Source organism: Otolemur garnettii, unplaced genomic scaffold, assembly GCF_000181295.1.
Source record: "Otolemur garnettii isolate 467f Iridium unplaced genomic scaffold, OtoGar3 scaffold00327, whole genome shotgun sequence".
NCBI classification, from domain to species: Eukaryota; Metazoa; Chordata; class Mammalia; order Primates; family Galagidae; genus Otolemur; species Otolemur garnettii.
The window spans coordinates 391,750-405,054 of NW_003852722.1; the positions used below are offsets into that span (position 1 = coordinate 391,750).

The 13,305-nt window shown below is 38.0% G+C and overlaps 2 gene segments (V, D, J or C); both read right to left on the minus strand.

Annotated features, from left to right (window-relative positions):
• Positions 1-513, minus strand: LOC100943316. The segment is given in 2 exon segments: positions 1-335; positions 435-513. Coding segments are annotated over 2 exon segments (381 nt in total).
• Positions 514-6,986: 6,473 nt separating this feature from the next.
• Positions 6,987-7,619, minus strand: LOC100943631. The segment is given in 2 exon segments: positions 6,987-7,402; positions 7,571-7,619. Coding segments are annotated over 2 exon segments (465 nt in total).
• Between the last annotated feature and the right edge of the window lie 5,686 nt (positions 7,620-13,305).

A 13,305-nucleotide genomic window follows, 5' to 3' on the forward strand; every position in this document is an offset into this window, starting at 1 on the left:
TCAGAGTTTGTGCTCAGCTCCCCCTGCAGTTCCTGCCACTGTGTCACTCAGAGCACAGTAGTACACAGCTGAATCTGACTCCTGGACTGAGGCTTTCTGCAAGTGGAAGGAGGTGGTTTCTTTATGATACTTTGCTTCGAAACCTTTGTTGACCCCTTTATCATTGGCCTTTGCAGCTTTCAGGAGGAGCTGAGGACCTTCACCTGGATATTGGATGTACCAAAAAAGGGTAGGATACACTGAGGCTGTATAAGTGCAGTTTATTGTCAGGAGATCCCCTTCTGAGAGGGTCACTTCACCCTCCCTCTGGGTCACTGAGTCTCCATGGGTTCTTCCTGTGGGGGAAAAAAGAAACCTGGTGACTTTTTCTTACATAAAGTTATGGCTAAAGATTTTGCTCACACAATGGGAGAAAGAGCCTGCATTTTACTTACCAAGCAGTAAGAGCATCACAGTCACTAAGCCTGGAGAAGAGTTCATCTTCACAGTGTCGCCTAAATAATGTTCTCGATTCTTAACAGGAAGAAATGTTGACGTCAAAGTGTTAATGATAAATCTTAACCTGCAATTTACACAGGAAATGAGCGTGTTAGGAAGCCACTCCCCCTGGTGGGCAGAGACTGAACTAGGATGAAGCTTTGTTTTTTTGTTTGTTTGGGGTTTGGGGTATGGGGGGGGGTTGGTTTTTTTTTCTTTTTATTGTTGAGGATTCATTGAGAATACACAGAACCAGGTTACATTGATTGCTTTTGTTAAATAAGGACCCCTTTATAATTGTATTCTGCCCCCAAAAGGTGTACTACACCCTTTGTCCCCCTGCCTCCTCCCTCCTTCCCTTTCTCAGCTCTCCCCATCCTCCACCCCTCACCGTGTACTAGGACCTTAATTGTCCTCATATCAGAATTGAGTACACTGGAAGGATGAAGGTTTTAATGGCTTCTTTCCACAAGCCAGAAATAGGACCTCAACTCTGACCTCATTTATATATTCTGACTTATAGTTTAAAAAATGATTTAAGCCCAGCCAGAACATTTTGCGTTTGGGCTCACATGCCATTCTGGGTGGCCATCACAAATCTGTCATACACTCTAAGGTCTATTTTGTTCTTGGGATACCACCTGACATGGAATTTCCCTAACGGAGCATCCCAGAATATATCTGTAGCTGAGAAGATAACAATTTTCTTGAACACTTTGATACTGACCTTTATATACATATTTTCATGTATTCATTGTGGGTCAGCCTATAACCCTATATCAGGCATGGATTTGGTGTGGAAATCTGACCAGTATTCGAAAATCAAGTCATTATTGAGTGATTCTGTGTTTTGCAGCACTGTACCCCTGTAAGTAGAACAGTGACTGCCTATTAGTGACTTACTAGGTACTCAATAAATATTTGTCAAGTAAAACAAAAAGAATGGGCAAGGCGCCTGTGGCTCAAGTGGCTAAGGTGCCAGCCACATACACCTGAGCTGGCGGGTTCGAAACCAGCCCGGGCCCTCCAAACAATGACGGCTGCAACCAAAAAACAGCCGGGCATTTTGGCGGGCACCTGTAGTCCCAGCTACTTGGTAGGCAGAGGCAGGAGAATCGCTTGAGCCCAGGAGCTGGAGGTTGCTGTGAGCTGTGATGCTACAGCACTCTACCTAGGGCAATAGCTGGAGGCTCTGTCTCAAAAAAAAAAAAAGAATGAATACAAAGATTTTTTGTTATTTTCTCTGCAGTTGTCAGAAAAAAATTTATTTCAAATTAATATGAAGGCACAAATGTTTAAGTTAAATTGTTTTTAATTCTAAGCTAAAATTTAAGTTGGGGGTGAGCCCTTCACCCAGGGAGTGGGCTGAACAACCTCAGATTATGCATATTAGGTGAGATCCTGCCAGTTGCCCTCAATCCCTCTCTCTCCCATCTCTCTCCTCTCCCCTCCCCCTTGCTAGACTATATTTGTGTTATATATTTCATGTGGGAATGTAGTTGATTGTATATGGGTTTCATATTAGCATTGAGTATGTTGGATTTTTTTTCCATTCCTGAGATAATTTACCATGAAGAATGTGTTTCAAATCCATTCCAGTAAACACAAAGTCTTTGATTCCATAATCACTACCACTTGAAAGACAATATTTCCTCAATTCTAAAATAATATTAATTCTAAAGAATGCTAACTTTTTAATAAAAGCTTTTCAGGGAACAAAGTCACACTATCTTATCAATCATTAAATATTCCTGTATTTCAGAATTATTAAAAAGAATCCTAGACCAAAGAAACATCATAATCAAAGTTACTGAATCTCTATGGAATGATCTAAGTTCAATATCTTATTTCCTCATGATTTCAATGACTCTAAAGTAAGGAGACTAGAATATGCTAGTCAGGTAACAAATACTAATTCCATACCATAAAGATACTCTGCTAGCCTTGACCTAGCCCCAAGAATGCTTTCAACCATTGTATATCTGCCAAAATTTTGTTTCAAAACATCAGCTGAATAATTTTACCCTGCAATGTAGGAATCCAAATGTGGATTTGCATCAAAAGGCTAGAGCATGACTTAGTACTCTCCTCATCCCTGGCTTTTCCAATTGACAAAGACACATCAGGAAATGTTGCAGTCTCCAAAACTGGCTGAAGATAGAATCAACTTATAAGTAATTTGAACTTGCAGATGCTGGGATTCCATCACTAACTTTAGGAATCCCAATTTCTACCATTGAGACCTAAGAAGTTGTCTTATAAAACTCTTCAGGGGGTTTTGTTGACCTCAGTTTAATACGAGTCTACAAGATTTCGTCTGTGAATAGTGTTCTATTCCAGAGAGTACTCTAATTCATTATTGGAAAATGACTACAATCTTTTTAACCTAGTCTTTTTTATGAAGTATCATCAAAAGAACAAGCATTTTAATGTAAGACTTTTCATTTTATAACAAAACAAAATAAAAGCACAACCTCTTTGGGTATTATCAGGACAAATTTAGAAGAATGAAATTTTGTGAAAGGCCTTGTAAACACCTAAGGCTATCCTCACAGATAGAGACTAACCTCAGTCTGCTTTTTGTTTATCCTCCACAGATTCAGAGGAACTAATTTCATGTATTCAGAGTCAATATATGAATAGTTTCCCAGATACAGATGTAAGTAAAACATACAGTCCCAGCTATCATTTGGGACCACATATCCCTTTTTTGCCTCCACCTTCCATATCATATTGTCAGAAACTGGCACAGAAGTAGCTCGAAAGGTATTCTGCAAAGTCAGCTACAACCTTCTTTCTGATATGCAGAGGAGACTGCAAAATAAGTTGGAATGATGTTAGAGCGCATGTGTGCAGAAAGTTCTCACCTTTACTTTATAAAGTGATTTAAACCCAGCCAAAGCATTTTGCATTTGGGGTCATACCAGAAGACTTATACAACATTGAGAAAAGACACTTGTTAAACTTGGATTTTTTAATGGGTTATTAATGTATAATTGGCATAAAAATAAACTGCACCTAGTTAGGATGAACAATACATGTATTACAAGACTTGACATACATATAGTCTTGTGAGGCTACCTCCACAATCAACACAATGAACACGTGTGTCACCCAAAAAGTTCCTCATGTCTCTTTATAATCATACACCCAACGTACTTCCCATCTTCCCCCTTCATATCCAGGCAACTCTGCTGTCACTATAGGTTCATTTTTATGTTTAAAAACTTCTACAAATTAAATCATATGTGCTTTTTTGGTCTATCTTCTTTCACTCAGCATAATTATTTTGAGAGTTTTCCATGGTATTATATGGATTAATGATTTGTGGATTTTTATTGCTGAGTAGTACTATTTTATTACATAGGCATAAAGTAATTTTTTCATCCATTTTCCTGTTGTACATTTTATTTAATTACAATTTGAGGCTATTATAATAAAACTACTATGAACATATATGTATACTTTGTGTACTAATATGCTTTCATTTCTCTTATAAAAATATCTAGGAGTAGAATGGCTACAGCCTATGGTAAGTGTATATTTGATTCATCAAGAAACTAACAGGCTGTTTTCCAAAGCAATTATACCATTGTATACTCCCTCTAGTAATATATTGAGTACCAGATGGTCTACATCCTTGTCTACCTCTCTAACGTAGGGTATGTAGTGATTCCTCATTGTGATTTTATTTTATTTTTATTTACTTTTTGAGACAGAGTCTCAATATGTCACCCTTGGTATAGAGTGTTCTGGTGTCACAGCTCACAGCAACCTCAAACTCTTGGGCTTCAGTGATTCTCTTACCTCAGCCTCCCAAGTGGCTGGGAATACAGGCACCCACCACAATGCCTGGCTACTCATTGTGATTTTAATTTGTATATCCTTAAAGAATAAGGATGATGAGCATCTTTCCATGCACCAATTTCCCATTAATGTAGTTTCTTTTCTGAAGTAAGTTCAAATAGTCAAATCTTTCTTTTTTTTAATTGACTTTTGATGGTTCTTTATACAGTTGAAATCAACTCCTTTATCAGATACATGACATGCAAGTATTTTTCCCATTCTATAGTTTATCTCTTAACTCTACTGATGTTCTTTCGAAAGGCAGAAGTTATTATTTTATGAAGTCCAATTTAATAATTTATTTTCTTGTATGGATTATGTTTTATAATCATACCTAAGAAATTGTCACATAGGCCAAGGTCACAGATTTTCTCCTATGGCTTTTTTGTAGAGGTGTTATAGTTTTAGGTTTTACATGTCTATGATCAACTTTCAGTATATCTATTGTATATGGTATGGGGTAAGAGTCAAAGTTGATTTTTGGCATATGAATATTCAATTTTTCAGCAATTAAATATTAAAAACTATGCCTGTGTCATTAAATTGCCTCTGCACCTTTGTCAAATATTAGTTGTCCATATATGTGTAGGTGTATTTCTAGACTCTCTATTCTGTTCCATTAATTTGTCATCTGTACACAAATGCCACACTGTCTTGATATTGAAGAATACTGTCTGAAGTCCAGGAGTGTTAGCTCTCCAACTTTGTTCTTTTCCAAAGTTTCTTGGGCTACTCTTGGTCCATTATATTTCCACATGAGTATTTTCAGATTCTTCCTCTTTTTCAATATGTTGATTATATTCTTTCAGTTGAATTGATAGGTTGACTCTGATGAGTCCATACCTCACCACTGCAGTGCCACTGCTGCACTGTTGTTTTTCTTCCACTTTCTTGTTTCTGCCACTTGAATTGGCCTGGGTGATGTGTACCTTACACAGTGCTCTCAGTGTGGAGATCCTCCCATTCAGCTTCCAACCACATCAGTCCAATACCTCTCCCTTTGGGCACAAGCCTCTGGGGAAAGCTGCTTCTAGTCAACCATCTTCCCATAATCCCCTGAATTGACTTATTTTTCAATTTTTGATGAAAATACATCAACTGAAATCAAATTATGCAATTTTATATTCGCTAGATTAGATAAATAAGGTAAAGAATTAATGTTCCTATGTCTCTATTGTACAGAAACTAGAGCAGGTCTTATTTTTTTCTGACTTGGTATTTTTAATTGCTATTAATAAAAATTACCTTTAAAAATTAAGCCCTATTACAAATTCTGCATAAGTACACCGTAAAGTGAAAGAAGAGTATTGTTTGTTCAGTTTTTGTTTTGTTTTGTTGATACAAAGCTTCACTCTGTTGTCCAGGCTAGAGGACTGTGGTGTCAGCCTAACTCAGAGGAACCTCAAATTCTTGAGCTGAACCAATTCTCCTGCTTTAGCTACAAAGTAACTAGGACAGGCACCTGCCATAATTTTGGCTAATTTTTCTATTTTCAGTAGAGACAGGGTCTCACTCTTCCTGAAGCTGATCTCAGCCTCCTGATTGCAAGCCATCCTCCTGCCTTGATCACCCTAAGTACTAGGATTATAGGACTGAGTCCCATGTACAGCCTGGCCCTTTTATATTTAAACTTTAACTAAATTTTGAGGGGAATTCTAACAATTTCTATTAAGAGAATAGAATGATTATACTATAGTGTTTATACTCCCATGTATGCCTGACATTTTTGACTTATATGAATTGACTTAACACACATGAGAGAAATATTCCTTTCCTATTCAATTGTCACAACACCAGAAATTCTACCATGAACTATGTTTGCCCCTCAACTTAGCAGAACAACTTCATGCAATACTTAAAAAGGAAAATATATATTATTCAGTTGCTTTGGATGAACCAACTGGACTCCACATAGTATTTGTACCTCATTTGGGTCATAACAAACATGCTCTTTGCTACAAAGAGTAGCTTTGGGTACTCTTATGAATAGAAAATAGGGAACAGATATCTTTAACTCTCAAGATAAATTTAGTGAAGTTAGACTGAATTTGGCAAATTTAGTGAGTGTATGTTCAGACAGTGCACCTTCCATGACAGGAAAACATGAAGCATTTATTGCACAAATATTTTTAAAAACATATTGACAGATCCACATTTTCTCATTTCTCTTGTATTCTTGAAGAAAGAAAACAGATTTTAAGACCTCTGTAATTAAAACATTAGGTACTCTGTAAGTATTTATTGAATAAGTTAATCTAAAAAATCCAGCAATTCACAAATGTTTTCACTGATATTTCAGACATATTTTTCTGAACTTCTTTAATCAATTATTCTAGTTCAATCTAATGGCCAAAAGGCAAATTTTTTATTATGGCTGTTTTTTCTTATCTATCTCCACTCAAACCTTCTGTATTTAACCTCAAGCCAAAGATGCAGAGATAAGAATGTTTTTGATGAATGATAATTCTGGATATGCTCTGTGAATGTTCAGAAGCATTTCCTGGTCAGCACCTGTGGCTCAAAGGAATAGGGTGCCAGCCCCATAAACCAGAGGTGGTGAGTTCAAACCCAGCCCCGGCCAAAAACTGCAAAAAAAAAAAAAAAAAGAAGTATTTCCTTAGGATTGTGTTTCCCTCTAACTCTGCAGCTGTGTTGCCACAGGCCTAGCCACTTCCTGCCTGTGATGGTGATTCCCTGCTTGGTCCCAATAGCAGGTGGATGTTGCAAGCCAACTCCTTGGGTTTCTGTACACCTTCTTTCAACAGTTCTCTCACTGTGTGTTCTCTCAGTGCACAGAAATATATTGCTGAGTCCCCCAGTTGTGAAGCTGAGATGACAAAGTTTATCAATTTGTTGGCCTTCTGGAAATTCAGTGAGTAGCGACCTTTTGTTTCATTTTTCTGGCTATAGGAGTCCTGGCGAATAATGAGGATCATCTCCGCACTGCTGGGCTGCTTGTACCAGAATAGACTGTAACTACTCTGACTGGTGTCATATGTACATCCCAGTGTCACAGCCTCCTTCTCTTGCACCAAGATTGTTGATTGGATTTGAGTTACCTCCTGGGCAATACCAGATCCTGAAAGAAAAAAGATTGAAATGGAAGATTTAGGTACAAGTGGTATGGGACAAAGAAATTCTATTTTTATACCCTGCTATCCCTCCTTCCCAACATCTCCATAAAGCCATCCTGTGCCCCTGGTTCTCAGGTCATAGAGGAAGCATATTCCCACTGGTCTATCCCTACCTAGCCACATCGAAGCTATGACCACCTTCAGCAGGTTGCAGAGCAGCATGTCTGTTTCTTCCTCTACAGGGACAACACCTTCTTCAGTGGTTCCAGGGCTCTGTGCTGTGAGGTGAACCTGACAGAAAGAGAGAAGAGTCACTGGGCTGCGTGGTGCTGCTGCTGTTGCTGCTGCCCTAGAGCAGGAAACAAAGGTTTCCTGGAGTAGTAAGTTGGTGTGTGTCATGTCAAACTACTCTGTGAATTGACTGAGATCCTCACTTAAAGCAAACTTCTTTTTGGATTAACCAACAGTTAATGTGATAACAATTAAATCTGAAAAAACAGGAAACTTTTCAAAGGAAACAGTTTGGCCAACTACTATGTTCAGTTGTTGAATTTGTTTCTTGCTTCTGTTTTTATATTTCAATACACTTAGAAGACTTTATGTTGTTGTTGTTGTCATTGGCATTATTGCTGTTACATGGATAAATTGTATAATACTAAAGTCGGGGCTTTTAATGGACTTGTCCCAAGAATAGTATTCACCATACCCCATAGGTGATTTTTATTCCTCCCCCCACCTCCCCCCTTTTTCGTTGTCAATGTCCATTATACCACTTTATGGTCATATATTTCCTTCATTTACCATGTTTCCCTGAAAATAAGATCCACCGAAAAAATAAGCCCTAGCAGGATTTCTATGCATTTGTTAAATATAAGCCCTACACCAATAATAAGACCTAGTGATGGGCATGGCTATGCAGATACGCATTTCAGTGTGGAGCAGTAAGGAAGACTGGAATACCTTCTATCTGCCACAGCTCCTTCCTCTGAGCTGTTCACACTTGCGGGGGTGCACAGGTGGTAACCACAGTAGCAGGCATCCTATTGAGTACGTGCGAACGGCTAGGGGAAAGGAGTTCATGCATCACTAGCACCAGCCCCACCAACAAGGTCAGCTCCCCCTGTCAGGTTCCAGAAGAAGATGATTTAACTGTATTTGAATAAATGTAGATTGTCGTTTATACTTAATAAAAATAAGACATCCCCTGGAAATAAGCCCTAGTGTGTCTTCTGGAGAAAAAATAAATTTAAGACAGTGTCTTATTTTCAGGGAAACATGATAGCTCCCACTTATAGTGAGAAAATGTAATACTTGTTTTTCAATTACTGAGGTACTTCACTTAGGATAATGGTGCCCATTCCCTCCAAGTTGCTGCAAAAGATGTTATTTTTTCCTTTTTACAACTGAGTAATACTCAATGATATATATATACATTTTATTTATTTATTTATCAGTTGATGTGCACTTATGTTGATTCCATATGTTTGCAATTGTGAATTGTGTTGTCTAAATATTCAGGTATAGGTGTCTTTTTCATAAAACGACTTTTTTCTTTGGGAAAATAGTAGTGAGCTTGATGAATCAAATTGTAGTTCTACTTTTAGTTCTTTGAAAAATCTCCATACTGTTTTCCATAGAAGTTGAATTAGTTTACATTCCCCAAAAGAACTAATACCTAATATCTTATTCCCCAGCTTTCTGTGGCAGTAATCCCAACCCTACAGTGTCTTCATAGAATGATATTGGAATCTTATATCAATAAGAACAGGAGGGATATCACTCCTGCACCTGTTTCCTATCTTGCTATTGGATAAATTTCTGTAATCTCTTATTAGAGGGAAACTGGGAACATGCCTACAAGGCCTAAGTGGGAACATGAGCCTAACAGAGAAAGTAGGCACTTCCTGAGCCTTCCTCCCCAACTTCCTTCACTAATAACTCCAGACAAGAATAGGAAGGTGTGACTCGTTCTTGCTCAGAAAGAAGGGTGGGCACTCCCTACACCCTATTCCCTGGCTTACTTCAGCAATAAATCCAGATTTACAGACTTTTATAGTAAGTAGTTTCTGCATGTATTGAACACCCCAACTTGTATAGCCTTCATCCAAAGGACTGGATTATGAATCTTCCAGCTCTGGAAGTATACAGAGCTCTGCACTCATGAGTCTTTTAGACCACAAAGAACAAAAATGTGACTTAAACTTTAAAACATTCTGCATTTATCTCCCCAGGTTCAAAATGAACAACCTGATCAAGAGTAGAGGCAATTCTGTAATTCTTTTTGGTATAGGGAAGAATGATTAAAAGATAAACTCTGGCTCTCAGCTTCTCTGCAAGTCTATAGAAGAAATAGAAATTCAGGTCCAGGAAATTCAATGGACACTTCATAGGATGAATCCCAAGAGATCCACAACAAGTCATACAATAATAAAATTGTCAAAAGTTAAAAACAGAGAATATTAAAAGCCAAAAGAGAAAAGTGACTTGTTACATACAAAACTTCTACAAAGTTTTCAAAAGAATTTTGGCAGGCCCAAAAAGGGTAGAGTAACATATTCAAAAAGCTAAAAGAAAAAAGCTACCAGCCAACATTATTACACCCAGAATTCCCATCCTTCATAAAAGAAAGACAAAAACTTTTCTTAGACAAAAGCAGAGGGAACGTATGTCTACTACAGTTATGATACAGAGAGTGCTAAAGTCAGTCCTTCAAACTGAAGAAAAAAATCACTAAGTAGCAACATGAAGGTATGTGAAATTATAAAACTCACCAATTAGCAAATACTCAAACTCAGAATGATTATTCTGCAATGGTGGTATGAATCAATTATATCTCTAATGTGAAAGTTGAAAGACAAAACTGTTTTTTAAAAACATAGCTACAAAAATTGGTTAAAGAACACAAACTTGGTGGCGGTACATGCAGAGCAGCCTGGCAGGGCATAGAGGCCCAGCTGGCACATGGCCATAGCCAGGGAGCCTGAGGTCAGGCCTTGAGTGCATGCACTGACCTGATTGGTCAGTGAGTAGACACTGGCTGAGCAGCCAACTGAATGCCATACCCTCCACACAGGCTGGAGCCCTGCAGAGGTGAAGAAATTCAATCTTGAGTAATTCTCTTTAAGAATGCATTAAGCAAAAATAAGTCAACAAATGGTTTAACCCTTTCTGAGTCATCTTGAACCTAGACTTATTTTATGCTTTTAATTTCCATGTGTTAGTTTTCACTTGCATATAAACAATGTGACAAGTGCTATGGCTGAAGGTCAGTGCCAAAGGAAAGACATGGGCCTTCAGGCCCAGCATCAGGTTTGAGTACAAGCTGCAGGTGCTTGAGAAGCAATGTGTGCCTGCTGCGCAGAAGTAGACAGCTGAGTCTCCAGGTTGGGCGCTTTCAATGTGCAGGGAGAGATGTTTGGCCACCTTATTCAATAAAACAGCAATTCTTTGTGTTTTATTTTTTCTGTTCACATTGGACCTAATGTCTATAAAGAGCTGGGGGCCTTTTCCAAGTTCTTGCTTATACCAAGGGAAGTAGCTGGAAGCACTGTCTGAATAAGTACAGTTGATAACAGAGCTGTCTCCCTCCCGGACACGCAGGGTAGAAGGACTCTGCTCCACATTCTCTCCTCTGCTCACCCCTACGCAGAAAGAAAAAGTCAGAGAAAGGAAGATTGTTAGATTATTATTCTCTAGAAATTTTTTTCTTTAGTAACTAAAGAAGCCTGAATAAATTATTCTCCTCTTTGGACTTCTAAAGAATATCCATTAATACACTTTTTCCCCAAAACCCTCAACTCACAGTCTAGCTGCAGCCACAAGAACATAAACAAAGCTTGAATAAATGTCTTCATTGTTCTTCCCCAGTTAAAATCAGTCTCAGACCTGTGCTTTCCAACCATTAGAGCTACTTCTATTATCATTTAACAATCACAGTGGTTTCTCACCACTTGTCTCCCCAGCCAATAAGAAAAAGGCTCTGCTTCTTGTAAGCCTATGGATTCAGAATCCGCCTAAAACGAACCCTCCATATTCTGAGTAAGAGGAGATATACTACCATCTTGTGGTCACATTCCTAACTGCTAAAGTCATTAGTTGAATGGTTTGGGGGGGTTTTTGTTTGGGTTTTTTTTTTTTTTCCCTTACCTGTGAAAGACTCGCACAAAAGCAGCAATAACGAATCAAACAAATTAGGTGTTAGGTCAGAGATTAAATGCACAGTAAGAATAGAGAGATGAAGATTTGTACTTCTGCGCACTACTGAGTCATTGCTAGCAAAATGAAAGGAATTAGATGCTGTTAGTCTTTATTCAGGATAGATTGAGTTTATATGTTTGAAATAAGGAAAGCACCATGATTCCCTCTCCTAAAGAAAGAAAAAACAATAAAATAATACCTTCTTTTTCAGCCAAATCTGATATCATGATTTGTTTGTATGGAGATAAACTCTTTCTGAAAGGGACATGGAACCAAATAATCAGACTAAGAGACAGAAGACCCCTCACTATTTCAAGTAGATTTTATCTCAGATTCTGCTCCTCCAAGCCCGATCTTGCCTGTGACTTTCCTATTCCCAGAGAACTGACAGTACCAACAGTCAAAGGAGGAAATCTTCCTTTAGTAATGTTGACCGCAATAAAAAGTAAAAAATAGGGCGGCGCCTGTCGCTCAACGGAATAGGGCACCAGCCCCATATGCCGGAGCTGGTGGGTTCAAACCCAGGCCTGGCCAAAAACTGCAAAAAAAAAAAAAAAAAAAAAGTAAAAGATAAAAATCGCAATTATAAAAGAATAAGAGAACTGGTTTCATGAGTTAATGAAACAATTTGACCCACAGTGTGGGTAGGTTTGCAATAAGAAATACAACATGTTTTAACAAATTTCTTCCTTTGCTATGAGTCTTATATTCCTCAAAGTACTGAAAGAAAGAGGTAACATTCTCAGAAAACACCAGCCTACAGATTTGGAAAATGCAAACACGTGCAAATTTATTCTTAAGGTTCTTTTAATTTCTAATGTCAAAATGTGTAGCATGTTGACAATGATTGACATATACACAGTGGCATTTCCTCTCAAGTATTAGCTAACTCTTCTGGGCATGGACTCCAGTTGGTGTTGGCCATTACTTGGACATTACTGGCTCAAATTCCATACCCTGTCAATTTTCTTTCAAATGCGGCTACAATGTTCTTTCCCCCAACTTGATAAAGTCCCTCAGTCTTGTCAATTTCTATTCTTATCTCCCTCTGCCAAAACCCTTTCTCATCTGTTTAATTTCTTGCTATTTTCTGATTACCACTGACAGAATCTAGGGAAGTCCAAATATTGCTTGTCTCTGCTAGAGGATCAAATAGGAAACTGACCTTAAAGAACTTACCATGTGAAATGGTTCCTGGGAAACCAAGACTACCTCATTTCCAGAAAGGAAGCCCTTTTTTGTGATTTATGCTCACTGGTCTCCTGGAGTTATAGGAATAAATCTAATCCCTCATCTACTTCTCACACCCTAAAAGATTTAAGGATATCTACAATATAATGAAGAATCTATAAATAAGTGCACATATTAAATGTGTGTTTTGTGTACGTAAAATTTCCCCATTCTAAGGATCTTCTGTTCTCTCATCCATTCCCAATAAGATAGAATTCTCAAATCCTTCACTAGTAAATTTCCCTTTTCTCAAATACAGATATTTTAGGCCAATAATTCCTTTGAATTACTGTATGCAGAATTGAATGTAATGATAAGAATATGACAATTAATATCGGAGGTAGCCAGAATCCATAGAGAACTTAAACGTATTAGCAAGAAGAAGACGAGTGATCCCATCTCAGGATGGGCAAGGGACTTGAAGAGAAATTTCTCCAAAGAAGAACGGCGTACAGCCTACAGATATATGAAAAAATGCTCA